This window comes from Oryctolagus cuniculus, chromosome 19 (genome assembly GCF_964237555.1).
Source record: "Oryctolagus cuniculus chromosome 19, mOryCun1.1, whole genome shotgun sequence".
In the NCBI taxonomy this organism is placed as follows: Eukaryota; Metazoa; Chordata; class Mammalia; order Lagomorpha; family Leporidae; genus Oryctolagus; species Oryctolagus cuniculus.
Genome location: NC_091450.1, coordinates 30,869,229 through 30,896,237, shown reverse-complemented (window position 1 = coordinate 30,896,237; position 27,009 = coordinate 30,869,229). Strand labels below are relative to the sequence as shown.

The window sequence follows — 27,009 nt, the reverse complement described above, 5'->3', positions numbered from 1 at the left end:
GGAAGGTGGGGGCGTCGGGGCAGGGGAGCGTGGTTAGCTGTCCAGTGACCCAAGGGTCCGCGAGGGGGGAGTCCCGAGGCGGCCATCAGCCTCAGTAGTTGCGCTGCGACTCGAGGGGGCGAACCAGAGTGACGCGCCGGACACTGTCAGGACCGCGCAGGGAGGGGAAGTGGAGGCGGACCCGACGTGAGTGGCCTCGGGCCTCCCGCAGCTGTGTCGGGAACTGGGCGGGACGCGGGGAACGGGCCGGGAGAGGGAGGAGAAAGGGCAAAAGGCCGTCCTGATCCCCAGCTTTAGGATTTACAATCCCGCCCCCCACCCCAGTTCCCGAGTCTGTTGGCGTCTGGTTACCACAGCAACCGGCCGCCTCGCGGCAGGGGGGCGGGGCTAACGGGCCGCCGCCCAGAAGCGGACCTGCAACCGGACCGGGATCCGGAGCGCCCCGCTTTAGGCTCCGGTCCGTGCTCACCGCAGATTCCCCGCAGGCAGGTCGGGGCCTTTCCCATTCCTCTGAGCCGCTGGGCGTGCCCTCCCCTCCACCCTCCCCTGCCCGTCCCGCTTGTCCACGCTTGTCCACGCACCGCAGCCGGTGCTGGCCCTCCTCACCCCTGTGGTGGCCTCGCCTGTGCGCCCGACTTGCCAAGCAGAACCCCGGTTCCGAAACGGCATGCCCCTCGTGTGCATGTCCACGTACACAACGTGTACACAGATCGTTACATGTCTATACCACCTGTAGAGAGTGCACTCACGCCCAGGATGCTCTGTGCAGCCTCCACCTGTTACACACGGGTGGGCGCACACATGGCACCCGGCTCTGAGGTCCGGGAGTCTGTGTTGCTCTCCCACCCCGCCCCCTCGCACCTCACCCCCGTGCGCTCCGCAGGGCCCCTGCCATGAGACCACACTGAGAGAATGTCAGTGAGCCTGGGCCCCCATGGCCTCCACAGACAGACACCTGGCGCCCTCACCGGGCTCCCCCTGGGACGCCATCCTCCAGGCCGTCAAGGACCAGCTCCCTTCTCTGGACTCCTCCTCGGTGAGCAAGGGCTTTCCTCCCGGGCCTGGGACACGCGTGAGGCAGGATCAGCTCCCGGGGGGGATCCGCGCCGCAGGCTTGCCCCCGGACCCGTGGACTTGGTTTTCAGGTCACTTTAAATCCTGGGGCCGTGTCTCAAGCTGTGTCTCCGGGTTCCTCCTTCCTAGAAACACCTACTGGTGCCCCCGACCTGCACCCGGGTCAGCTTGATCTCCTGCTGTGCTGGCCCCAGCTCTCCGTTGGGCCAGCATGGGGCCAGGGCTCCCACCTAGAGTGGGGACCACCCCAGGGCCTCATGAGAGCCCTCGAGGGGTTCCCTAGCCGTGGGCTGGGTCACTGGGGTGGCCCTGAGGATGCTGAGCACCAGTGGCTACAAGCACCAGGGTAGGCCTGGACATCGCTGCCGCCAATGGCACACTGACCACCGGCTCCTCTGCACACGGCCTGGCCGTGGGCATACAGAGCAAGGGCTGGAAAAGTAATGAGCTGGGCTTGGATCTTATGTGGGACCTGCAGACGCACGCAGCAGTTCCTGGGACTCGAGGGGCTGTCCAGGGCACGGCGAGGCTGAGGGGCACCGTGACCCCAGCACTCGGCGCCCAGTCTCTCGCTCCTAGGTGGGCAGACCAGCATAAGGCCCTTCCCTTCTAGAGAGGTCACTCAGGCTCCAAAAAAGCAGTGAGTGGAGGCGGGCATGGCGCATCTGGTTAAGCCACACTTGCGGCATCCGAGTCCCACATCCAAGTGCCCGTCCAAGGCCCACCTGCTCCACTGCCCATCCACCTTCCTGCCGGGGCATTATGGGAGGGCAACAGATGATGGCTTAAGTGCCTGGGCCCTTGCCCAGTCTGGACAGAGTTCCAGACTCCTGGCTTGCACCTGGCCCAGCCCTGGCTGCTGCAGGCATTTGAGGAATGAACCAGCAAATGGAAGACATCGCTCTCTCTTGCTCTAACTGTGCTTTTCTATTAGGTGCAAAGAAATAAACATTTTTAAAAGTTTGGTTGCATTTTAAAAAATAAACACATTTAATCGTTCAAGAATGATGGCTCGAGACCACGTGGCTACCACCTCATGCAGCGCCTGCTGTATGCTGGGCTCAGGAGCGGCAGGTGCCATGCGGTGGTGCAGCTGCACCCACTGCTAAGTCCTTGGCCCTTGCAGAGGGCATGGGATCTCCCCAGGTTCTCCGGCAGCAGGGCTGGGCCGGACGGGTGGGGAGGGGACACTGGGGCCCTGTGGCTCTGCCTCTGCTCTATAATCCAGGAACCCTCGTTTGTCCACAGTCAGACAGCGGGGAAGAGGAGTTGTTCGTCTTCCAGCGAAAGGAAAGCATCCTGATTCCGGACCTTTCGGAGGAACTGGCTGAGGATGGGGCCGGTGGCGTCGAGTCTGGGGCCTGGGGCCTTGCTGAAGGGCCTCCTCCCGAGGTCCGCGGGCAGAGGTTCTGGGGCATCACCTGGGCTTGGAGGAGACCCTACACAGCAGTGGGACTCTGAGATGGGTCAGACCACCACCTGGCCTCTCCAGAGCCCAACACCTAATTGCCACGCATCTGCCTTCCGGGGACCTGATTTTCTGTTTGACTTTGCCCCTGGCCCACCCACTTGCCCCTCCTGCCCTAAGCTCTCTGGTTGCTAATGCCCGCCCCTCTGGCTCGGCTGGCACGCAGCAGGCGCTCCCTGTGTGTGTGCTGCATTGCTGGCACTTACCGTGAGGAGTCCCAAAGGAAGAAGGTGTTGATCCCATGAACACCCAAGCAAATGAGCCAGGAAGTTGATTACCGAATGCCCGCATACTCCCGCACCCCAGAGCTGTTTCCCATCTCCTGTGCCCCCATTTCCCAGGGCCTCAGGGACGATCAGGAACTCCATCGAGGGTTAATGGTTTGATGCTGGCAACCAACAGCCGCCTTTGAAATGGAACCCAGCCATCAGCTTTCATCGCTGGGCAGGCCCCAACCCGTCAGACCCGGTCAGCTCTCCTAGATGTGTTGTGGGGAAGTCTCCTGTTTGCTGTGGAAAAACCATAGCACTGTAGCCTCCTGCCAAGGTGGGGGGCTGGGGGCCTTCCCTCAGCTCACATCTGCCCAGCACAGCTAAGCAGGTGCTTGGGGCTGGGAACCAATCAACTCCCCATCACTCACTGGCCCAGCCAGGCCTGTGAGCAGATCTGAAATAACCCCAGGGCAACAAGAAGCCTGCGCTGGGCCAGGCAGAACGATGCCCACAGGGCCATTTCACGGTCTTCATTCCTGCAGCTCACTCTGGCCACTCTTGTGTGCAGCTTTTCTGTTTTCTTTAATTTGTGCTGGGGAGGGGCTGCTGACAAGCAGTTTCTGTTTGGAGGAATGAATCACATTTTGGAAATAGTGGCGTTGGCTGTGTCAGAGTCACTGAATTGTGCACTTAGCATACAATGGACATTTTTACGTTATGTGTTTATCGGAGCATGAAAACAAAAAAGCCCTAATGTACTTGTTTTGAGGATGTGAGCTGAGGCTGTCTGTTTCCTCGATAGCAGCTTCTGGTGCCTGTGGAACTGGCCACGCAGCCTGGGAGTGGATGGACAACACGGATGGAGGATTCAGCCGCTGGGAAAGGAAGGGGCCCCAGCCCACCTTTTGCGAGCCATGGTGAGATCAGCTGTCTTCCCAGGACAGCCACAGAGACCCCCATAAGGCTGGAAGGTGACCTTGGGAGCAAGTCTTTGAACACCACAGGGTCCCAGAGTCCCCTCTGGGCTCCACAGGGAGAAGCCACCCTCCCCCTCCAAGAAGGAGGCCGAGAGACAGAGCCCCCCAGCACTGCACCTCCAGACCCTGCAAGCCGCAGGGCCCTCCGACGGGCCAGGAGGAAGATGATTGAGGAGGACATACTCCAGAAAGTGACCCGGGACACCCAGGACCCGGCCTGCAGTGACCAAAGCTGGGCCAAGGGGGCGCCCTGCCAGGCTGCAAAGTCAGGTCCCCAGCCACAGGTTCCTCCTGTAGGGGATCAGCAAGGACCGCTGGTGCTCTCGCTCCAGGTAAGCGCCCCCTGCTGCCCCGCTTCCTCAGACCTGCGCCTGCAGCAGGGCCGCCTTCCCAGTGCACTGGGGCTGGAACCAGCTGGCCTGCTTGGGACCCAAGGCCCAGGGTCCCAGGTCCACCAGGGCAAGCAGCCAGTCTCAGTGGGGGTGGGGGTGGCCCCAGCAAGGAGCTCATCCTCCAATCAGAGTTCATGAGAATGCAGAAGAGTGAGCAGATCCCAGCCTTAAGAGAAAACAGGAGGCCGGCGCCACGGCTCACTAGGCTAATCCTCCGCCTTGCGGCGCCAGCACACCGGGTTCTAGTCCCGGTCGGGGCGCCGGATTCTGTCCCGGTTGCCCCTCTTCCAGGCCAGCTCTCTGCTGTGGCCCGGGAGTGCAGTGGAGGATGGCCCAAGTGCTTGGGCCCTGCACCCCATGGGAGACCAGGAGAAGCACCTGGCTCCTGCCTTCGGATCAGCGTGGTGCGCCGGCCGCGGCGGCCATTGGAGGGTGAACCAACGGCAAAGGAAGACCTTTCTCTCTGTCTCTCTCTCTCACTCTCCACTCTGCCTGTCAAAAAAAAAAAAAAAAAAAAGAGAGAAAACAGGAGACCAGTCCCAAGCACATGCTGATAAACACGGGCAACCGGGGAAAGCCCTCATCCTGGCCCAGCTCAGACCACCTGCTCATGCTGGCTTTAGCGTGTCAGTGAGAGAAGCAGCCAGTGTGCCGAGGTCAGGAGAGATTTGCATTCTGTCCGTGTGGGGGACTGCTGCCTTTCTGGCCAGGACAGAGAGAAGCCCTCACCCAGGTCACAGGTGAAACAGGTGGGCCCGCTCAGATGTGTAAACCAAGGTACCCTCCCTGGGCAGGCAGCGTCTCCCGGAACCCCATTCCACCCTGAGTCCTATGGACACATTTCAGGTTCCTTTTTCAAAAAAGATTCATTTACTTGGAAGTCATTTTTAAAGGCGTAGTTTATTTATTTGAAAGGCACGGTGACAGAGAAAGGAAGAGACAGAAGAATCTTCCACCCACTGGCTCATTCCCCAAAAGGAAGCAACACCCAGGTTTGGACCAGGCCAAAGCCAGGAGTCTGGAACTCCATCCTTGATCTCCCACAGAGGTGGCAGGGGCCCATCTTCCTCCGCCTCCGCAGGCACATTAACAGGGAGCTGAATTGGAAGTGGGGCATCTGGGGCTTGAACCAGCACCCCGATATGAGATACCAGCGTCACAAGTGGCAGCTTAACTCTGTGCCACAGTGCTACCCCTTGGGTAATTTTTCTTAACAATCTACAGAGAACTGGCACTGAGGTCCCCACAGAGTCTCTTAATTTACTGTTTAACTAAACCGTTCTTTCAGTTCTGCTCAGCCCTGACAACTTGGATTTTTCCTCACCCCAGGGCTGCAGACAAAGGTCACACATAACAAACACTCCCTCTTGAATAACTCCTCCCTCCCTCATCACACCCTCCAGCCTGAGCTCCTGCCCAGGACAACTTGCTTCTTTTTCTTTTCTTTTTTTAAGATTTACTTATTTGATAAAGTTACAGAAAGAGAGAGACATACACAGACAGAGATTATCTTCCATCCACTGGTTCACTCCCCAGGTGGCCACAACAGCCCAGGCTGGGCCAGGCCAAAGCCAGGAGCTAGGAGCTTCTATTCTCCCACATGGGTGGCAGGGGCCCAAGCGCTTGGGCCACCTTCTACTGCTTTCCCAGGCACATTAGCAGGGACTTGGATCAGAAGTAGAGCAGCAGGGACACAAACCGGCGTCCATATGGGATTCTAGCATCACAGGCGGCGGCCTAACCTGCTGTGCTGGCCCTGAACAACTTTTTATTTTCAAGATTTTGTTTGCTTATTTGAGAGGTAGAGCAACAGAGAGAAGGAGAGACAGAAAAATCTTCCATCTGCTGGTTCAGCTGATACGAAGGCAGGAGCCTGGAGCTTCCTCCGGGTCTCCCACGCGGGTGCAGGGGCCCAAGGACTCGGGCCATCCTCTACTGCTTTCCCAGGCCACAGCAGAGAGCTGGATCGAAGAGGAGCAGCTGGGACTCGAACAGGCATCCATATGGGATGCCAGCACTGCAGGTGGAGGCTTAGCCCACTGTGCCACAGTGCTGGCCCGCACAACTTGTTTCTTAAAAGAGCAGGATGTTTTAACCCCCAAAGAGTCTGTGCTTGTCGGAACCTGAACAGTTTTTGTAATGACATGGGTTTCTTTCCGGTCAAACATCTCTGCACTACAAACAAAGGTATTACCCAAAGGAGGCGTAGGAAAGAGGTGGCAAGAAACACAGGTCCACCTTTGTGATAGGCTCAGTCTGTTATCTGTGGTGAGGGCAGGCACCTGAGCCTTGACTGGTGCCCCCCCCCCCCGGTCCCCGCTGCGGGGACCACAGGCACGTGGGCCTCCCTGCCACAGCCCTGTAACCGCTGCTCTCGTTCTTTCAGCAACTGGAAGAGTGGGATTTGGATTACGTCCTCCAGAGCCTGGCAGGGCCAGAGGACACCCAGGGAAACCGCATACCTGGAACGGCATGGTGGGCGGCTGACCTCTTCCGACACCAAGGTCTGACCGGGAATCCTCAGGAGTCGCTCCCTCCAGGGCCTCCCTGACGCAGGGCCACGGGGTGGGGCTGACCAGCCCTGCGGCCACGCCACACATTTGCTCTCTGCCTGCTCGACCCCTCGCTGTCTGGACACAGGTGCACACACCTGCTGCCAGTCCTTGACAGACTTCACTCGCTGAACACACGCGTGGCCCCTGCCTCCTTGGCTTTCCTCCCTCTCCTGCCCCCACACTGCTTTCCACAGCTGCTCCCATGACCCTGCTGAACGGAGGTCAAGGATGTCATTTCATCTGCACTGCCGCCTTGCAGGGGCTGGAGCAGGGGCTCTGCCGCTCCCCAGAGCTGTGTTTCTAACTCAGGCCTCACAGCAGGTGTGGAGGGCCAGACCCTCCCCTAAGGCAGGTGTGTGGGGAGTGGACCCCCTTCACGGAGGCAGTGAGGCAGAATCTTTTCCATTTTAAAGGCATACAACCCAGACTCAAGCTGTTCCACTTGGGAAATCTTCCCTAAGCACACACACGCACCCTAGCAGCTAAAAATGTGTATTCGAGACTACCTGAAGCATCGTTGCCTAAAGCTGTGAGCACGGGGAAACCGTCCAGCTCAGAAGCAGTGAGCTGAGTCAGTCCCCCAGGATGCTGTGCAGCGCAGGGCAGCAGGGGTCGCCACGAGACACCTGGAGTGTGGAAAGACACGGCTCAGCGCATGGAAGCAGCCGGAAAGCCTGAGATGAGCCCCTTGAAGGGGCTCAGGACTTACTGTGCAGAGTGGCTCCCGGCAGGGAGGAGGTGGCTCCTGCTCACAAAGATGCCTGCCGCTCCCTCAGCCCTGCAGAGCCCGAGCCCAAGTCCCTATCGAGGGCTGAGTCGAGAGGGCTGGGGCAAGGGTGCGAGTGAGCCCACGAGGAAACCCAGGGGGTCCTGAGGCTCAAGAGTCTGGGTCAGTAGAGCGCTGAGTGCCCACTTAGCAGCCTCCTCTCTGGTGACCCCCAGGGCACACGGTGTGGAGAGACGAGGACGAGCTCATGGAGCAGCTGGCCCTGCTGAGTGCCTGCCAGGCCACAGCCTCCACCTCTGCCCGGAGGGTGCCTGCCCACACTCCCCAGGAAGTCGAGGAGCAGGAGGCTGGAAGCAGGTGGGACTGGCCAGCTGAGGCCCGGGCTGTCTGGGACCCGTCAGTGGTCGAGCACCTCGGGCTGCTGTGGGTCAGCTGCCTGGTGTGCATTTCTCACTGGGTCTCTCTTGCAGGCAGACGGTCCTATTATCCCCCAGCTTATAGAAGGGAGAACTGAAGCCCAGAGGCTCTGACTCTCCTCAGCCCTAAAAACCAGGGCTAGAACTCCAGCCCCAAAGCACCGGATCTTGCCCAAAATCCTATCCCCAGGGCCTCCCTGGGAGCAGAAGGGTTACCACATGACCCTGCCCCTCTGGACACCGCTGATTGGTCCAACCCTGGGCTTGTGATTCAGTCCGCCCAATCAGAGCCTTCCTTGGGACTCTGCAGTCTCTGCAGGGGTGGAGGGGCTGTAGGAAAGAGGCGCTGCAGTGAGGAGGGGTGGAGGTGGGGCCCGGTGGACCCCTGCACTTCCTGCGCTTCAGTGGCTCCACTGTCTTCTAGAATCTGAGCCAATGAAGTCCCCTTTACACTGAGCTAGCTGGGAGTGCGTTTCTGTGCCTGGCAACCAGCAGTACCCAGCAGACATGGCCAGACCTGCACTGGACCCTTGAAGTGTGGCCGGTGTGAGGGAATAGCTTAATGTACTCACTTAATTTCTCAGGTGTGCTCTGACAAAGCCAGGCTTCCAGGCTGAGCCGGGCCAGAAGGCAGCCGAGGGCATGAGGCTGAAGATGGAGCCTCCTACCATCTTCATCGATCTGCGGCAGACGGAGCCAGCAGGCCACCCCCGGTCCCCAGAAAGGTGCAGGGAGCAGTGACCGCCTGGCACTTGCCGGCTGGCCTCAGGAGGCATCCCGCAGTGCCTCCTGGGAAGAAAAGGCCTTGTGAAAGCCTGGGGCATTATGGGGTCATGACCTGGGCCTCACTTGGTCACCTGTGGGGAGGGACGCAGAGGGCAGACGCTCTCAGGCCGAGCTCTATGGAAACTTCGTGTAGACTGATGCCATCACTCTACACCCTGCTCCACCACTTGGCAGGAAGTCCCAAAGCCCTTTGGTTTTGGCGCCTGCCACGCTCCCTGCCCTGGGATACCAGGGTGGCTCAAGTCTGGTGGCAGCTGGGCCCGGCTGGTGGCTGAGGCACATCTAGTAAACTCATGTCCTCTCCTCCCCAGCTCCAGCCACAGCTCGTCTGACAGCGAGGAGGAGGAGGAGGAGGAGACGGCAGCTCTGGGAGACCAGCAGGGCCCTGCGGACAGGGCATCTCCTTCCTCCCAGGGGCTCAGGTAACCAGGGGCGTCCTGCTACTGTGGAATGTTCCCTCTCTGCCCACCTGGCTCTAGGTCTTGCACCCTAGAGAGGGCGGCACTGGTCCAAGAGGTGGGGCCTGGCCGCAGGACACCCTCGAGGCTACCCTAGCCCACTCCTGAGGAGGGCTCAGTCCCCCTTCTCTCTGAAAAGCAGCTCTCCTGCTACTGAGAGGAGGAGCAGGGTGGGTGGAGGGGAGGGCTGCCAGGCAGTGAGGAGAGGCCTGGGTGAAGGAGGGTGCCCAGGTCTGGGCCCGGCAGAGAAGGATCACAACACCTGCAGCACGGCAAAGCCTGTGGCTCCTCTGGGGAGCGTGAGGGTCTGCTCCTCCCCTAGTGGGGGGGGGGTCATTACAGGAAAAGCACGAGGGTGCGGGCTGAGGAGTGTCCAGCAGGCCTCCCGTGGGAAGCCTCTGCCACGCTGCAGGCACGTGACTACCCAGGGCCGCTCTCAGCATCTCCTGGCGGTCGGGGCTGTGGTACGCCAGGCAAGCTCCAGCTCCCAGCGGCAGGCACACTGAGCACCTGCTATGCGATCAAATGATCCAGGCTGCTGCTTTCTCTTACCCCGTGGGGACCTGCTGCAAATCACTGTGCCATTGCGAAAGGGGGGGATTCTTAGTTCCTGCCCCCAGTAAGTCGAGGCAGCACACAGAAGTATGAGCAGGCGGCAGCTGTCTGGATGGTCCAGGCTGTGGGACCTCTGGAATATCCCCTCCCGTGCTGACTGGGTGCTGACTGCCCCACATCATTGGGTAGCTGAAATCATGTTTGGTCTTTATATTCCTTTCTAGAATTATCCATCAATTTATTTATTTTTTGAAAGGCAACAGTTTATTTTTTGAAAGAACAACAGACGAGAAGGAGAGGCAGAGAGAGATATTGCACTCATTGGTTCATTCCCCAAATAGCAGCAATGGCCAGGCCAAAGCCAGGAGCCAGGAAATCCTTCCTGGTCTCCCACGTGGGTGACAGTGGCCCTAGTACTTGGGCCGTCTTCTGCAGCTTTCCTAGACACGGAAAGCTGTATCAGAAGTGGGGCACAGGTCTCAAATCAGCGCTCCTACATGGAATGCCAGCGTCGCAAGCAGCAGCTTAACTTGCTATGCCACACACTGGCCCCTCAATCAGATCTGTAACCAGCTTAAACCCAAATTTGGAAGTGGAATCAGGAAGGTGGATGGTGGGGTTGCCTTTCCTCTTGGGTGGGAGGTGAGAGTGTTCGGGCCCCCACGTGACAAGGTCTTGCTGCACCCACTGAGCTGAGCAGGGTGGGAAGCCAGGAGCATCAGGCAGGCACACACACACACACACACACACACACACACACACACACACACACCCCTCCCCGGTTCCCGAGCACAGCCCCGCAGCCGTGCCTCAGTCACTCCCTTATTTAATGGGAGCTGAAAGCACCTGGGTTTACCCCATCACAGGGCCTGCACCGGGAAGAGTCAGCTTCTCCAGCAGCTCAGGGCATTCCGGAAGGGGGCGGCTCAGCCTGGGCCGCCTGCCAGCGACGGCTGCCACGGGCAGAAGGCCCAGGCCCCTGAAGACTCAGCTGGATCGGGAACTGGCAGGAAACAACATGTGAAACTCTGGCCTGAGGTACAGAGCGCTCAGGCCACACCCCCAGGGGGACGTCCCAGGGCCCTGGGAGACCCTCTAGGGCCAGGGACAGCCAGGGAGGCACTGGTGCCTCCTCTGGGTCAACCATAGATGGATGTGGTACCGGGGTCTGAGAAGAAAGTAGGCAGTCTTTCCATGGAACCAGGCCTGGTCCACCCTCTGTCCACACGCCTGCATCAGCGGGTACCTCAGTGGGGCAGGGACCCTCACTTGGCCTGTCACTCAGCCCTCCGTTAGAATTCAGGCGTGACACTGCCTGCACTTAGAGCAAAGATGCAAACAGAGATGTATACGCAAAGCACAACTACAACCCTGGAGCAAAATGGCACTGATCTCCTACCAGACAGGACGGAGAGGACGAGGTGGCTGCTGGTGCTGGGACCACGGGGCCTCTCCTCCTTTGTCCACTCCCTCCCCTTTGCTGTGACGGGCGCCTGTTCCTTCTGTCGCACAAGGTCTTTCTCTCAGGGAAGCTGAGCGCCCTCCTCAGCCTGATGCTCTGGTTCCGGGGCCCTGCTCCTCTGTGTTCTCAGTGAGGCTGCGCACGTGCACACCGAGGGCTGCTTGAAATGGAGGCGGCAGCGGAAATTGCCTGCTCCTTGGTTTTCTTCTTTTAACCCAAGTACAAAGGCACACCGGTGACAGGGCCTCCCAGCTGTGAACACTCACACCTTGTCACTAACCAGATAACCAGGGAGAGGGGCCGCTGGCTCCCCAGGCCGAGGCCCCTCAGGCCCGTTACCCTGGAGCTCGATCCTCCAGCCTCCTGCCCCCAGGCGTGCGTGTCCCAACAGGCAGGAGCCCTGGCCTGAGGCACCTGCATTCTCTTGCCACCAGTCTCCAGGATGCTGCCTCCCGCCCCCCTGCCCCGTGGGGAGAGCAGAGCAATCAGTGTCATCTCAGGCCCTACACACCACAGGGCTCTACACACCACGGGCCCTACACACCACGGGCCCTACACACCACAGGGCTCTACACACCACGGGCCCTACACACCACGGGCCCTACACACCACAGGGCCCTACACACCACGGGCCCTACACACCACGGGCCCTACACACCACAGGGCCCTACACACCACGGGCCCTACACACCACGGGCCCTACACACCACAGGGCTCTACACACCACGGGCCCTACACACCACGGGCCCTACACACCACAGGGCTCTACACACCACGGGCCCTACACACCACGGGCCCTACACACCACGGGCCCTACACACCACAGGGCTCTACACACCACGGGCCCTACACACCACGGGCCCTACACACCACAGGGCTCTACACACCACGGGCCCTACACACCACGGGCCCTACACACCACGGGCCCTACACACCACAGGGCCCTACACACCACGGGCTCCTACACACCACGGGCCCTACACACCACGGGCCCTACACACCACGGGCTCCTACACACCACGGGCCCTACACACCACAGGGCTCTACACACCACGGGCCCTACACACCACGGGCCCTACACACCACGGGCCCTACACACCACAGGGCTCTACACACCACGGGCCCTACACACCACGGGCCCTACACACCACAGGGCTCTACACACCACGGGCCCTACACACCACGGGCCCTACACACCACAGGGCTCTACACACCACGGGCCCTACACACCACGGGCCCTACACACCACAGGGCTCTACACACCACGGGCCCTACACACCACGGGCCCTACACACCACAGGGCTCTACACACCACGGGCCCTACACACCACGGGCCCTACACACCACGGGCCCTACACACCACAGGGCCCTACACACCACGGGCTCCTACACACCACGGGCCCTACACACCACGGGCCCTACACACCACGGGCTCCTACACACCACGGGCTCCACACACCACGGGCCCTACACACCACGGGCCCTACACACCACGGGCCCTACACACCATGGGCTCCTACACACCATGGGCCCTACACACCATGGACTCTACACACCAAGGGCTCCACATACCATGGGCTCATGCAGCACAACGGGGCACTCAGCACTGGGCCAGATGTTCCCGTGTTCAGCTGGGGCGCTACTGGCTGCCATGCCAAGGCTGGGCAGGGGTCTCTGCACCAAGTCCTGCCATGCAAGATAGGCCCGCCCAGCCTCCGCCAGCAGCAACATCAAACCAACCCCAGCCAAACGTGGCCAAGAGTGGGGCCATGACTCCTCTCCAGTACCCCCTTCATCTGGCCCTGGAGATCCCAGTGCCAGCCCCACGACCAACAGGGAAGCGTGTTTTCCTTAGAGGACAAATGCCAGACCAACCTCACCAAGGCCACAGGGGCCTGCCTTGCCCTCTCCAGGCCTGGCCACGTGTGGCTTGGGGCAAGGCTTTGTTGGGCAGTGCAGCCTCCACTCCAGCAACTTTTTTTTTTTTCCTGTAACCCTATTTTCTCCCATTTCTGCCCCTTTCAGTGCTACAAAGTTCATTTAGAATGTTTCACAAACAAAAAATAAACTGTGTTCCAAGTTCACCTCTGCCTGTCAATCAGTGTCTTCAAGGCAACCTGAGTCCCAAGCCAGCTCTGCCACCCAGGCGAGGTGCTCATCACTCCCAGTGCCTCAGTTCCCCCATCCGCCTATAAAATAACCATGACACCTGCATCACCGAACTACTCAGGATGACATCACAGCCCATGGCGCCTGCACCCTGCACCCTCCACATCAGCTGAGGGAATGATGGCAGCCTCGCGGGGGAGAGGAGCAGCAGCACCTGAGGACCCACCGAGCCGCTGGGCACAAAGCATGGAGGTGTGAGCACAGGGCCCATGGGAGGAGCCCCCTAGCCTGGCATGGCTAAGCAGGGGACAGCTCTGTGGCAGGAGCCAACCAGGCCGCTCCACATGCAGCTCCTGCAGCCCCGGTCGGGGGAGGGGGAGGTGGGTGGGCTCTTGGCTGGCCACGAGAGCGTGGCTTGGCCACATGTGGCTGGGTTCCACATGCCCCACGAGCGCTCCCACAGCCAGTGTGGAAAGTGAGAGCTGTGCTGAGGCCAGGTGGCTGCACTCTGCGGGGCACAGGGGGCTGCGTACTCAGGGGCCAGGACAAGCAGATCAGGAGTGACACTGTTTATTAGGCAAACGGAGCCTGGGTGGCAATGGAACGGAGTGTCACAGGCTGCTACGAAGGCCCAGGCGACATGGCCTGGATGTGATGTTCTTGAACCGGTAGCAGCTGGCCTGTGACTTCAGTGACGACTAAACCCACCAACAACTTTGTGCTGCCCCCCAGCCACCTACCTGATGGACTGTGGACAGGCCAGGCGGAAGCCTGAAGGTGGAGTCCTCGCCTCAGACAAAGTGTGGCAACCAGAGAAAGCCACACGCTGAAAAGAACCACTGAGGGCCTGTGGCAAGTGCCAGATTCCGAGGCCCCCTCGACAGCAAGGGTGAGTGGGAAGACAAGATCCTGGGGAAGCTGGCTGATTAACACGGCTGCAGTCCTGGAAAAGCCGCACCTCTGCAAGGTTACTTTTAAATTTTTATTTTTTTACTTGAGAGGTAAAGTCACAGAGAGAGGTCTTCCATCCACTGGTTCACTTCCCATTTGGCCACAATGGCCAGAGCTAGGTCAGTCTGAAGCCAGGAGCCAGGAGCTTCTTCAGGTCTCCCACCTGGGTGCAGGGGCCCAAGCACTTGGGCCGTCTTCCACTTTCCCAGTCATTAGCAGAGAGCTGGATCAGAAGAGGAGCAGCCAGGACACGAACCAGCGCCCACCTGGGATCCTGTGCCACAAGCTTAATCCACTGCACCACAGCACTGGCCCGACAGAGCTATTTCTGAACAGGAAGGCTGGGTGGGGGAGGGGTCGGGAAATGCTGGCAGCCACCAAGGCCTCCCCAGAGCGGGCTGAGCGTGTCCTCCCCCGTGACTCGCAGCCACCGAACCTCAGAACGTGGCCTGCGAGCAAGGTCTTCTGAGACAGAATCAGTTACGATGAGGTCTCCGCGGTGCAGGGTTCCTAATCCAATGACTGGCGTCCTTACAGCGGTAGGACAAGCAGAGTGGCAGCATGGCAAGGGGAGGGCCGTGGTGACGGAGGCAGGGGTGGGAGCAGAGGCCGCAGCCAGGCAGCGCCTCCAGCCCCGCAAGCTGGGCAGGCAGGCGATGGGCGCTGTGTGGGGCTCCGCCTGGCCCTGGGCTCGTGGCCTCAAGGGCGAGAGCAGGTTCCCACCGGCAGAGCCCCTGTGCCTGCTGCCCTAACCGCAGCTCTGGAGCTCAGGGCCAGGCTTCCTCCCTGCCTCAGGCACCCAAGACGCCCCACCACATCCTTGTGCTGCCCACGGCAGTGGCAGCCAGCCTGGAGATGCTCCAGCTCCAGCTCAGGGACAGAAGTGACCCTGGCAGCTTCACGAATCCCATGGCTGAGAACTTCCGAAAAGTGCCCAGAGGGGAGCACATCCTTAGGCGTCAGGCTTTGGCCCCTGGAGGCTCCGGGGGCCCGGGGGCAGAGCTGTCCGCAGAGTGCGTCCGCTGGTGTTTGTGGAGGTCCGTGCCTCGGCGGAAGCCCCTGCCGCAGGCGGAGCACGTGTAGGGCTTCTCGCCCGTGTGCGTCCTGCGGTGGGCGCTGAAGTGGGAGCTGTTGTTGAAGCTCTTCCCGCACTGGGCACACACGTAGGGCCGCTCGCCCGTGTGCGTCCTGCGGTGGATGACCAGGCTGGAGCTCTGGCTGAAGCGCTTCCCACACTCTGGGCACGGGTAGGGCTTCTCACCCGTGTGAACCCGCTGGTGTGTGCTGAAGTTGGAGCGGTCGCTGAAGCCCTTCCCGCAGACCAGGCACTTGTAGGGCCGCTCCCCGGTGTGCGTGCGCTGGTGCTTGGTCAAGTGGGACGTTTTACCAAAGGCTTTGCCGCATTCGGGGCACACGAACGGCTTGTCGGGTCCTCGGGGCCCCCCTCTTTCTGGTAGGGGGCAGCCCTGCCGCCGCTCAGTTCCAGCTGAGCCCCAGCACCGCTCCGCGAGCACATGGTACCACTCTGTCCTCACAGGCTTCTCCTGGGGGTCACGGCCATCCTCCACTTGGATCGCAAGCCCTGAGACAGAAAGTACAGTCCCTGAGAGACTCTGCAGGGGACGAGGACAACGGACACCCCCATCAGGGAGTGCCAGGGGTTCTGAACAGAGGAACGCACCATACCCACACCACGCCCCCACGGTCGGTGGTGACCCCACCCTGCAGATGACACTGAGGCCTGGGGAAGTTAGGCCATGGCCCTGGTGTCTGGGCTGTGACCTCCAGGCCATGACTGGGGACAGGACTGTAACCGGCCTCTAGTGGGGGCAGGAAACCTTCCTACCAACCCAGCCCCCATGGACAAGGCAGCAGTGGTGAGTCGGAGACCTCTGCTGTGGCCATCCTGCTGGGAGCAGGACCTGGAGGCCCGGGGTCCTGCCCCACAGGGCCTCCTCCCCTGTGTACTCAGGAGCAGCCCAAAGCCCCCTGAAGATCCTGGTCGAGGAGCCACCAGCGTCAACGACTCGACTTCTCTGCTCCCTTGTCTGGCACAAGCACAGTGAGGCAGAAGGGTCAAGGGCGTCCCTGCGAGCTGCTCCATGCCTGCAGCAGGCAGTCGCTGACAGACAGGGAGGGGACAGGAGGAGGAGAACCTTCCATCGGCCTTGCAATGTCCCTTGGAGGCACTGCTGTCCCCAGGCCCTCCCTTGCCTCTCTCCAAACCTGCATTTCCAAAGCTAAGTGTTGGCTCGGCGCTTACCAGGGCTCAGTCCCCACATCAGCACAACTGGGGTGACGACAGAACCACCCCACTGGCCTACTGTAAGAATTTTCCAGAGGCCAGCGCTGTGGTGCAGTGGGCTGAGCTGCCACCTGGGACACCAGCATCCCATCTGGACACAGGTTCAGGTCCCAGCTACTCTAACCCTGCTCTCTGCTGTGGCCTGGGAAAGCAGAGGAAGATGGCCCAAGTGCTTGGGACCCTGCACTCACATGGGAGATCCAGATGAAGCTCCTGGCTCCATCCTAGTCCAGCCCTGGCTGTTGCAGCCATTTGGGGAGTGAATCAGCAGATGTAAGATCTCTCTCTCTCTCTCTCTCTCTCTAACTGTGCCACTCAAATAAACAAACAAATCTTTAAAAAAAGACACAGATTCATCCTATGACGCAGACACAGATGCCAAGAGAACTGAAAACAGGCACTCAAACAAAAACTTGTGATTGTTCATAGCAGTATTGTTCAGAATAGCCAAAAAGTGGAGACAAATCTCCACCAGTGGATGAATAAACAAATACGGCCCACCCACACAACGGAACAGCATTCGGGCATCAAGAGGTGTGGGCAGGACTGGTGAGCGGGCACAGGGGTAGGCCAGCACCTGCAACACCAGCATCCCGTATCAATGGATGGACAGAAAACCAACCTCCCTCTTGCTCCTGCTTTGTCTCCTCCTTTCTCTCTGTAACTCTGATTTTCAGCTAATTCCAAAAACAAAAGGGCCGGGTCAGGACGGCTCTCTTGTGGGGACCCTGGAGGCCAGGAGCAAGCCTTCTGCCCCACACTCCTGATGACCGACAGATGTGCTCTGGGAGCAAGATGGCCCTGGGGAGGACCGCACAGCTGCACCTGGACACTAACCCTTCACAGGCAGCAAGACAGACACAATGCACTACACTGAAGCCAAGTGTGCAACCACAAACACCATCCACAGAGGGAAAAGGCAACCAACAGAATGGGAGAACATACTGGCAAAGCAGGTATGTGACGGGGCTTCTATCCAATACAAAGAGCCCCTACAATCAACAGTAACCAATGAACCCCAAGCAAAGAAGGTCCCTCGTGGAAGGGATGCTTCCCTGGACGGGGACAGGGAGCGCAACCAAAGCCGCTCGTCATCACCTGCTTCAGGGGAGCGCAAAGCACAGCCCCTGGGGACAGCACTTTGCTCCCAACTGGTAGACCAGACACAGAAATGACAGATGGTCCCAAGGCTGTGGCCAAACTGGGACACGTGACCACAGATGGAAGAACAGACACACAAACACCCTCTGTCCACACAGTGGGACATTCAGATTTAGAAAGGAAGACTTTGACACCTGCTACAACACAGGTGGACCTGGATGGAGTTCTGGGCTCCTGGCTTTGGCCTGGACCAGTCTAGTCCATTGCAGCCACTTGGGAAGTGAACCAGCAGAAAGATTTCTCTCTCATTCTGCAGCAAATCAATCTTTAAAACGTGTGAGTGCATGAAATAAAGAAGGTACACTATCCCAGCCTGGCAGTCTGGCTCTCCTCCTTCCGTCCATGAGAAGCCCCAAACCTTTCCTAAGGTCATCACCTCCCCCTGCTTTTTCTTTAGCCAGGTGGTGGCAAACCATGGCCTGCAGGCCAAGGCCCACTCTGGTAATAAAATGTTAACAGAACACAGCCTCATCTGTTTATCTTTCTATTGCTCATGGCTGCTTCCGCCCTACAATAGGGCTGAGAAGTTGCAACAGAGATTGTGTGGCTCCTAAGACCTGAAATACTATCTGGTCTGCCAACCTGAGCTAGGCCCTTGAACTTGAACTTCACACACATGAACACCAAGGGCTAAACTCCCAGGAGACAGAATCGAACATGGGACTTCCATTTCCTTCTCACGGACTCATCTGAGCCGGCTCTGCCTGGGACCACCTTGGCTGAAGGCAGCCCAGGCCTCCCCGTCTCCCCAGCTGGACAATCAGGGGCTGGGCCTGGGGTGTCCTCCCAGGACAAGAGAGGGGCGGCCGTGAGTGTGGGCTGGGTTGGAACTCCAGGACTGCACGATCCCTTTCCATAGAACAAATGGGGTGGGAGGAATCTCTGAGAAAGCTCAAAACGCAGGAGGTGAGCGGTGCGGTGAAGGGAGGACACGAGGAAACAGGGCCCAAGACGCTCACCGCCCTGGGAGGGAAGCTGGGAGGCTCTGGGGAGGTCCAGGGCTTTGCCGACACAGCAGAGGTGGCCTGGCCAAGGGCGGTCACACACGCGGAGACAGACAAGGGCCAAAGAGCATGAGCAGAGGCCCAGCCAAGCGGCAGCAGCGGTGTGTTCACTGACTCATGCACCCAGCAGACACTTAATGAAAAACCAGCATGGAAGGAAACCGTGTGGAGGGTGATTTCAAGGTGAACTTGGCCCAGCGGTGTGGTCACACAGCAGCCTACATGTTGCTACGAAGATGGTGTAGGACAGGACCGCCACGTACGAGCAGCTGACTGTCAGCGCAGCAGGTCACCTGCCCTTCCCGCGGGCGGCTGCACCCAGTCAGCCAGAGGCCTTTAGCGCAAAACCCAGTTTCCCAGGGAAGCACCTCTGCCCCAAGACTGTCACACACATCTCACAGCCCGTCTCAGTCCAGCCTGCTGGCCTGCCCCACAGATTCTGGACACGTGAGCCTACACAGTAACGTGACGATTCCTTAGAATCAACCTGCACAGGCGCTTTGTCACAGGTAAGGCAACGCCTGCGACACCAGCATCCCTTACGGACACCGATTCAAGTCCCGGCTGCTCCATTTCTGATCCAGCTCTGTTAACGCGCCTGGGAAGGCAGAGGATGGCCACGTGCCTGGGCCCCTGCAGCCAGTGGAAGACCCAGAAGCTCCGGCTGCTGGTTCAGCCTGGCCCAGCCCAGGCAGTTGGGGACATTTGGGGAGTGAATCAGTGGACGGAAGATTTCTCCTTCTCTATAACCTGACTCTTAAATAAATAAATCTTGGAAACACACACACACACACACACACACACAACAAAGAGCAGTGGCCTCTGTGCAGCACAGGCAGGACTGCCCGGCCTTGCAGAAGCAGCTGCCGAGATGAGGGCAAAGGCAAAACGGGAGACGAGGTGAAGCCGGACCGTGTGGCGGCAGGAGCACAACACAAGGACCCCAGGACAGCTCTGGACATCTGCATGGGGCATGGGAGAGGGGCCTCACTGCCCTCTGCAGTCGGGACACTGAGCCCACGAGCTGCTGTGGCCTTGCAGGTTACAGTCAGAGGGCTACCGAGCAGACCCACTGGGCCCGTGAGCCACCCCCAGGGCGCGGGCTGTACGTTCCCAGAGAACAAGGTCCCCCTGCTGTTACCCTCACTCTCTGGCAGCATGTCCCAGCTGTGGTCACGCCGAGCTGAGTCCAGGCGTCCCTGCTCGTCCTGGGACAGGTACGCAGCCACATCCTTCAAGGTTCCAGGCACCTGCTGGAATGTACCCCTCTTAGGCTCAAAAGGAGCCCCCTTGTCACCCTGAGCCAATGCTCCTGCTCACTTCCTGCAGGCTGGGCCCTGTCCACTCCAACCTTAACACTACGGCACGGCCTGCTGTCTCCCACCCCACCTGGTCCCCAGGAGCTGCCATGACAGACACTGCCGCCCACCTGCCTCCCGAGCCACAGCTTCAATTTAATGCCATTGCTGCGGCACTGTCCCAGGACCACAGGGCTGGGGACGGACTCACTGCACACAGCGGCCACCACCCACCCCACGACCCTGGGGCCAGCACTCCACAGGCAGACAAGTTAGGGGCCCTGGGACCCAAATGGGGCAACTGCCTCAGGACACCTCCAGGCCACTGGCTTCCACATCTGGCACCAGGCTGACCTGGAGCACAGTGAGAACACAAGCAAACAATGTCTGGAGCAGGCAGCTCCGCAGACAGGAAGTAAGGGCTGCCTAGCAACGGGAGGACGTGGGGGGCTGCCAGGGGGTCTGGGGAGCCCAGGGAAGAGAAGAGAATGTTCTAAAGCTGTGGTGATGCTGACACAAGCCACACACACACAAGGCAGAACCTACACCTGGAACAGGGGCACCGTAGGTATGGGACTCACACCCAGGAGAGCTGCTGTTTAAAAGCAAGAAGCAGACGCCTGCTCCGGACGGGGCGTGGCGGAACCTGCCCGTGCACTGCACCCAGAGTCCGAGAGACTAGCACCCAGCCAGAGCTGAGCTTACTGCCTGTCTCACTGCTGGACCCAGAATCTGCAGGGATGCTGCGTAACGCTGAGGGGGCAGTTGGGGAGATGCCAAGAGGTCCCAGGAGGCCAGGGTTGCACAGAGTGGGAACCAGTGAGGAGCCCTTGGCGTGCCAAGCCCAGGCCTAACAAGGGAGTGTGGCGCAGGGGGCAGTGCAGACCCAGCAACGCCACAGTCCAGTGGACCACGCTCACCTGGGACCAGGCTGGAAGGAGAGCCGAGGCTGAGGAGGCTGAAGCAGACACCGTTTCCTGATCCCGGGGTGCCGCGGGGCCTGGGAAGGGGCAGTCAGTGAGGACTGCACGGCTACCCCAGCAGCTGTGCACCCCACACCCAGGCGCCAGCGCTGTCTCCTGCAGCACTTGCGTGTCCCTCAGCCCCACCCCTAGTGGGCAGCTACTCACCCTTTTTTGGCCACAGCAGGGGACTCTCTTCAGGTCTGTGGCTCAGCTGAGCTGGGGGCTGATGGCTGCGAGAACCAGCCCCCTCCTCTGGGGCAGGCGCCTCTGGCCGAGCCTCTGCCTGGTGTTTGAAGCATTGTCCCCCTGGCCCAAGAGGCACTGTGTCGTCAGAAAGCATCTCAGGGTCCTGCACAGAGATCGGTCCACCAGGTTTCCAGAAGCGCAGAGGGAACCCCCTCACCGTAGTCCCCAATACCTCACCCCAAGCACGTGGGGCCAGCTTCCCACTTCTGGGGCTCTAGCTACAGGCTCGTTCCCTCTGCCTGCCTGTCACACGGCGCTCCCTCCAGCTGCCCAGTTTCCCAGCCCAGGGACTCCCTACCCGTCTCTCCTTGTCACAGGACGCTGTGTCTGGGCTCTCCCAAACAACTGAGTCAGGAAGGCCTGGAATCAGCGCTGTTTCATTTCAGACGTGCCTACTACTGCCTTTGCTGGGTTTTCTGGAATTACCTACCTACACACGTGCTGGTTGCTCTCTGCTGATCCAGGAAGGGTGAGCTGGATGAACCAGGGACTCAGAACTGAACTCTTTCACAGTACCATGAACCCCCCGGGACTGCAAAACCAGCACTGGGGACCCCCTCCCATATTTTTTTAAAGATTTATTTATTTATTTGAAAGACAAATTGAGTCAGAAAGAGAGAGAGAGAGAGAGATCTTCCATCTACTGTTTGCAACATCTAGAGCTGGGCCAGGCCAAAGCCAGGAGCCTGGAGCTCCATCTGGGTCTCCCATGTGGGTGCAGGGGCCCAGGCACTTGGGTCACCACCTGCTGCTTTCCCAGGAGCATCATCAGGGAGCTGGACTGGAAGTGGACCAGCCGAGACCTCACATGGGACGCTGGTGTCACTGGCAGTGGTTTAACCCACTGTGCCACACCGCCGGCTCCCGAAACCCATCATAGACTTCCTCCCGTCCAGTGCTTCGGTCTCCAGGAGTAAACAGTCCTCTTGGAGAGTGAGGCCTGCCCCTCCCTGATCAGTGATCACCCTGTGCCTGGCAATGCAAGAACCCCAAACATCAAGGCCAGAGGGGATGAGAAGTGAGTCGGGATTTGCTTACTACGGTGAACTCACGTGTGGTTAGGTTTTGGGAGATCTGTCTACACTACTGGACTCAAAAGAACAGCACCGTGGGGCCAGAGCTGTGGCCCAGTGGGTAAAGCCACCTGTGACATCCCATATACACCTGGGAAAGCAGCAGAATACCTGAGCCTTGGGACCCTGCCACTCCTGGCCTAGCCCTGGGGGAGTGGACCAATGGACAGAAGCTACCTTTCTCTCTCTTTGTAACTCTGCCTTTCAAATAATAAATAAATATTTTAATACAAAGATTAAAAAACAGTACAGCTGTGTGGGGCCAATGGCACCAACCCAGGGAGAAAGGTGACCTCTTAGCATTGGCCAAACACCTACTCCAGGCAGGGCGCTGGGAAAGGGACGCAAACAGGGGCAGGACTCTTCTCTCTTAATCTTAGGAGTTCCTGGGACAGTCCCACGCTTCCCCACATTTGGCTGGAAGGACGTGGCCTCCAGTTGTGCTGTCCCATACAGTGGCCACTGGCCATGTGATGACACAGCCCCTGAAAGGTGGCCAGTGTGGCTGAGGAACCACATAAACTTTTTTTTTTTTCCTAATTCTTATTTGAAAAGCAGAGAGAGACAGAGAGATTGGTTCCAGACAGGTCTGTGCCGCAATAAAGCAAGCAGTCAGGAACTCGGTGTGGGTGGCACCATCACCTCCTGCCCGCAGGAAGCTGGAGCCGACAGTGGAACTGAGCCTGAACCTCAGGCACTCCGATACGGAAAGCAGGCGTCCTCAGGGCTGTTTCAACCACCCAGCCAAACGTCCACCCTAATTCTGTTGCAATCTAAGAAGCCGGCAGCTGCTGTTTCGGATGCCACCACTCTAGAGAAACTGGGCAACCGCTGAGGGCTCTCACTGGGGCTTTCTTCCTAGGACTGTTCAACTCCCAAAGCCTTAGACGGCGTCCAGGCTACGCCAAGATGACATCAGCCAGCCAATCACAGCTGCTGATCAGGAGCTGGTGTGCAGAGGGAGGCCGGCCTTGTGCTGCAACGGGGGGAAGCCGGTCTTGTGCTGCGGCAGGGGGAGGCCAGCAGGGGGAGGCCGGCCTTGTGCCGCGGCAGGTGAAGCTGCTGCCTGTCACACCTGCATCCTGTTTGAGTGCTGCTCCAAGCTCCGGCTGCCCGCTCCCAAGCTAGATCCCTGCGAATGCACCAGGGAAAGCAACCAAAGATGGCCCAAGTGTTTGACCCCTGCCACCCACATGGGAGACTTGGGTGGCTTCAGCCTGGTCCAACCCTGGCCACTGTGGCCATTTGGGGATTTAACCAGCGGGTGAAAGAGCTCTCTCTGTGTCTGTCTCTGTCACTCTGCCTGTCAAATAAATAAGTAAATATTAGAAAAAAAAAAAGAGAGAGAGAGAGCGCTAGTGCGGCAGTGTAGGGTTAATCCGAGGGTGCACACCAGGGACCCGGGTGAGGAACACTTAGGTGCACTCTTCAGACTCCCAGCAGCCCCCGGTGCTCCCAACAACCAGAACTGGCTGAGGCTCCAGGGCCCAGGCAGCCTCCACTCCCAGACCTCAGCTGGGGGGGGGCCCACCTTCCTCACCTCAGGGCCAGAACGCCCCCCACCTCACCCGCGGCCTCCGCCTCCTGGGCTCCCGCTGCAGCCCCTCCACCAGGACCACGGCCTCCTCACCGCTCCCGGGCTGCTGCTCCCGCACGCGGGCCTGGATGTCGCCCGGCAGCGCCGCCAGGAACTGTTCCAGCACCAGCAGCTCCAGGATCTGCTCCTTGGAGCGCAGCTCGGGCCGCAGCCAGCGGCAGCAGAGCTCCCAGAGCCGGCGCAGGGCGTCGCGGGGCCCCGCGGCCTCCTGGTAGCAGAAGAGCCGGAAGAGCTGGCGGAAGGTCTCGGGGCTGGGGTCTGGGGTCTCCAGGGAGGGCTCCTCTTCCCAGGAGAAGTCCTCCTCCACCTTCACAATCAGGATCTCCTCCTGCTCCAGGTCCTGCCCCAGGGGCGAGGCAGGGAGCGCACTGGATGCGGTCGCCATCGTTGGGGGGAGGGGCGGCTCGCTCCTCTGCCGGACCCTGGCCAGGACCTTGTCCAGCCTGTGTGGAGAGACAAAGAATCACGTGCAGGGAGGCAGGGAAAGCCCTCTGCGGCTGCAGGGCCAGCCACGCCCGCCGGCAGCGGGGAACCAACCCCGCTTTGCTCAGGCCCCGGCTAAGCTAAGGGACTCTGAAAACGAGGCGGCAACGCGGCCTGCACGCAGGATGCTTGGAAAGGACTGAGCGCAGGGCCCGCTGGGCCGCGCACGCTGCTCACTGTGGGGGTCCCGGGCCCTTAAGGGCTCTGGTGAAAACTGGGGTCCCTCCAGCCACCCAGGTCGCAGACTCCATCCCGACTTGAGCCCTGACCCCCGAGCTCCGCGCGCGCGCGGCCCCGTATTTCTGAGGGGATAGTCACCACAGCCCCTCCAACTTCTGGGCCTGGGGCCCGCCGGCCGGCCCGCCCCCCGTCTCAAGCCCGCAGGTGGAGGGAGGTGAGCGGGGTCCGACGCGGAGCACCCGCTACCTGACATTCTCGCGCCCACACTCACCAACGGCAGGCCTGGAGCGGAGAGAAGCCCCACGCCCGCGGTCCTCGGAAGACGGATCGCCTCGGACGTCAGTGACGAGAGCCGCCGTGCCCCAACCCGACACGCTGAGCGAGATTTGCGTGGGCTAGCTCACGGGAGGGCGTGTGCGAAATGTAGTCCTCACGCTATTGGCTGGGCCAGCTGTCCGTCGTAGGGACGAGGCGCGTGGACGGGCGAGTGTGATGCATTGTGGGTAACGTAGTTCTCGAAGGGAGGCGCTGAGGGCATCCGAGTCCGCACGCCGCCCACGCGCACGCTCCGCGAGCATGCGCGGAAGCTCCAGCCCAGCCTGCGCGGCGCCCTCGCCTGGTCTCCGCTGACCTGTCCCAGCGAGACAGGGGTGCAGAGGATCCTGGCGATTTAATTTTCACTGAGGTCGCGCTTCCTCTGTGCCAGGCACCGTTGGAAGCGCTTTGCAATGGGTGCTTCGGGTTCCTTTGAAGCAAGCCCGAGACCCCGCAGCTCACAATGAAAGAGCCGGGCCTTATTAAAAAATTTTTTATATATATTTTTTATTTTTTTTACTTTTGACAGGCAGAGTGGATAGTGAGAGAGAGAGACAGAGAGAAAGGTCTTCCTTTGCCGTTGGTTCACCCTCCAGTGGCTGCTGTGGCCGGCCAGGAGCCAGGTGCTTCTCCTGGTCTGCCATGGGGTGCAGGGCCCAAGCACTTGGGCCATCCTCCACTGCACTCCCGGGCCACAGCAGAAAGCTGGACAGGAAGAGGAGCAACCAGGACAGAATCCGGCGCCCTGACCGGGACTAGAACCCGGTGTGCCGGCACCACAGGCAGAGCATTAGCCTAGTGAGCGGCGGTGCCGGCTTTTTTTTTTTTTTTTTTTTTTAATATTTATTGACTGATTTGAAAGGTAGAGCAACAGAGAGCAAGGGAGAGACAGAGAGAGAAAGCGATCTTTCACCTGATGGCCCACTCCTCAAATGGCTGCAACAGCCGGGTCTGGGCCAGGCCTAGGCCTGGAGCCAGGGTCTCTCACAGGGGTTGCGAGAGCCCGCGTACATGGACGGTGGTCGGCTGCCTTCTCAGGCCGTCAGCAGGGAGCTGGGTGGGAAGCTTAGCAGCCAGGACTCCGACCCCCACTGAGACTAAGACCCTGAGGGCTGCCGTTGTGGTCCAGGGGGTAAAGCCGCTACCTGCATAACCAGCATCCCGCATGGGCACTGGTTCCAGAGCCGGCTGCTCCACTTCCGATCTAGCTCTCTGCTAAGGCCTGGGAAAGAGTAGAAGACGACCCAAGTCCTTGGACCCCTGCACCCATGTGGGAGTCCCAGAAGAAGCTCCTGGCTCCTGGCTTTGGCCTGGTCTAGCCCTGGCCATGGCAGCCATTTGGGGAGTAGACCAGCAGATGGCAGATGGAAGATATTGCTCGCTGTCTTCTATCTCTCTCTGTTTCTACCTCTGCTTCTTCTCTGTAGCGCTCTCTTTCTCTCTCTCTTTTTTTTTTTTTTTTTTTTTTTTTTTGACAGGCAGAGTGGACAGTGAGAGAGAGAGAGACAGAGAGAAAGGTCTTCCTTTGCCGTTGGTTCACCCTCCAATGGCCGCTGCGGCCGGCGCACCGCGCTGATCCGATGGCAGGAGCCAGGTGCTTCTCCTGGTCTCCCATGGGGTGCAGGGCCCAAGGACTTGGGCCATCCTCCACTGCACTCCCTGGCCACAGCAGAGAGCTGGCCTGGAAGAGGGGCAACCGGGACAATCTGGCGCCCCGACTGGGACTAGAACCTGGTGTGCCAGCACCGCAGGCAGAGGATTAGCCTAGTGAGCTGCAGCATCAGTCTCTGTAGCTCTTTTAAATTAAAAAAAATTAAGACTGTGTTTGGGACTCCCAAGTCCCAGTTCCACCCCCAGTCCAGCTTCCTGCTAATGTGTATCCTGGAAGGCAGCAGGTGATGGCCCAAGTGGTTGGGTCCCTGCCGCCCACGTGGGAGACCTGGATTCAGTTCCCTGACCCAGCTTTAGCTGTGGTAGACATTAGGAGAGTGAACCAGTGAATGGGAGATCTTTGTATCTCCCTCCCTCTGCCTTTCAAATAAATAAGCAAATTTGAAAATCCAGCAGCCAGCTCTGCAAGGGTACCCAAGGGAAACTGCTCCTGCTGCTGTCCAGTTTGACGGCTTCCCTGGGCCAAGAGTGCATGCAGTCCCCTCCAGGTTCAAAGCACTCAGCTATCAGGGACAAGAGAAGGCGGAGCCACCAGAAAGGTACACCTGATTCTCCTGACAGACACGGAG

The 27,009-nt window shown here is 59.7% G+C and overlaps 2 protein-coding genes across 19 annotated transcripts; one reads left to right on the top strand and one right to left on the bottom strand.

Annotated features, from left to right (window-relative positions):
- The first annotated feature begins 16 nt into the window (after positions 1 to 16).
- Positions 17 to 13,166, top strand: DNAAF8 (dynein axonemal assembly factor 8). Of its 14 annotated transcripts, none has more exons than XM_051836165.2 (9): positions 17 to 186; positions 884 to 1,036; positions 2,327 to 2,466; positions 3,557 to 4,063; positions 6,510 to 6,627; positions 7,621 to 7,762; positions 8,406 to 8,546; positions 8,919 to 9,029; positions 10,487 to 11,661. In XM_051836165.2, exons 2-9 carry the CDS (start codon positions 913 to 915, stop codon positions 10,767 to 10,769), a joined length of 1,566 nt encoding a protein of 521 aa, XP_051692125.2. In that variant the 5' UTR covers positions 17 to 186; positions 884 to 912; the 3' UTR covers positions 10,770 to 11,661. The 14 variants fall into 14 exon arrangements, with proteins under 14 accessions (XP_051692125.2, XP_008247843.3, XP_069920105.1 ...); XM_008249621.4 differs by having other exon boundaries at positions 2,323 to 2,466; positions 10,487 to 11,659; XM_051836171.2 differs by lacking the exons at positions 17 to 186; positions 10,487 to 11,661 and adding exons at positions 272 to 489; positions 13,108 to 13,166.
- Positions 13,167 to 13,745: 579 nt separating this feature from the next.
- Positions 13,746 to 24,884, bottom strand: ZNF500 (zinc finger protein 500). Of its 5 annotated transcripts, none has more exons than XM_017338208.3 (6): positions 24,726 to 24,884; positions 23,763 to 24,234; positions 21,041 to 21,224; positions 20,831 to 20,910; positions 19,760 to 19,865; positions 13,746 to 15,724 (listed from the first exon to the last, which is right to left on the bottom strand). In XM_017338208.3, exons 2-6 carry the CDS (start codon positions 24,174 to 24,176, stop codon positions 15,102 to 15,104), a joined length of 1,407 nt encoding a protein of 468 aa, XP_017193697.3. In that variant the 5' UTR covers positions 24,177 to 24,234; positions 24,726 to 24,884; the 3' UTR covers positions 13,746 to 15,101. The 5 variants fall into 5 exon arrangements, with proteins under 5 accessions (XP_017193697.3, XP_051692133.2, XP_008247847.3 ...); XM_051836173.2 differs by having other exon boundaries at positions 19,760 to 19,862; XM_008249625.4 differs by having other exon boundaries at positions 19,754 to 19,865; positions 24,726 to 24,882.
- Positions 24,885 to 27,009: the final 2,125 nt, after the last annotated feature.

Coding starts and splice junctions, on each gene's coding strand:
- DNAAF8 (XM_051836167.2), top strand. CDS start 913: ATGTCAGTGAGCCTGGGCCCCCATGGCCTCCACAGACAGACACCTGGC. Junction 4,064..6,509: donor CGCTGGTGCTCTCGCTCCAG/GTAAGCGCCCCC, acceptor TCGTTCTTTCAG/CAACTGGAAGAGTGGGATTT. Junction 9,030..10,486: donor CCTTCCTCCCAGGGGCTCAG/GTAACCAGGGGC, acceptor ACCCCATCACAG/GGCCTGCACCGGGAAGAGTC.
- ZNF500 (XM_008249625.4), bottom strand. CDS start 24,176: ATGGCGACCGCATCCAGTGCGCTCCCTGCCTCGCCCCTGGGGCAGGAC. Junction 21,225..23,762: donor CCAGGAGGCGGAGGCCGCGG/GTGAGGTGGGGG, acceptor ATCTCTGTGCAG/GACCCTGAGATGCTTTCTGA. Junction 15,725..19,753: donor CATGCTGCCAGAGAGTGAGG/GTAACAGCAGGG, acceptor TTTCTGTCTCAG/GGCTTGCGATCCAAGTGGAG.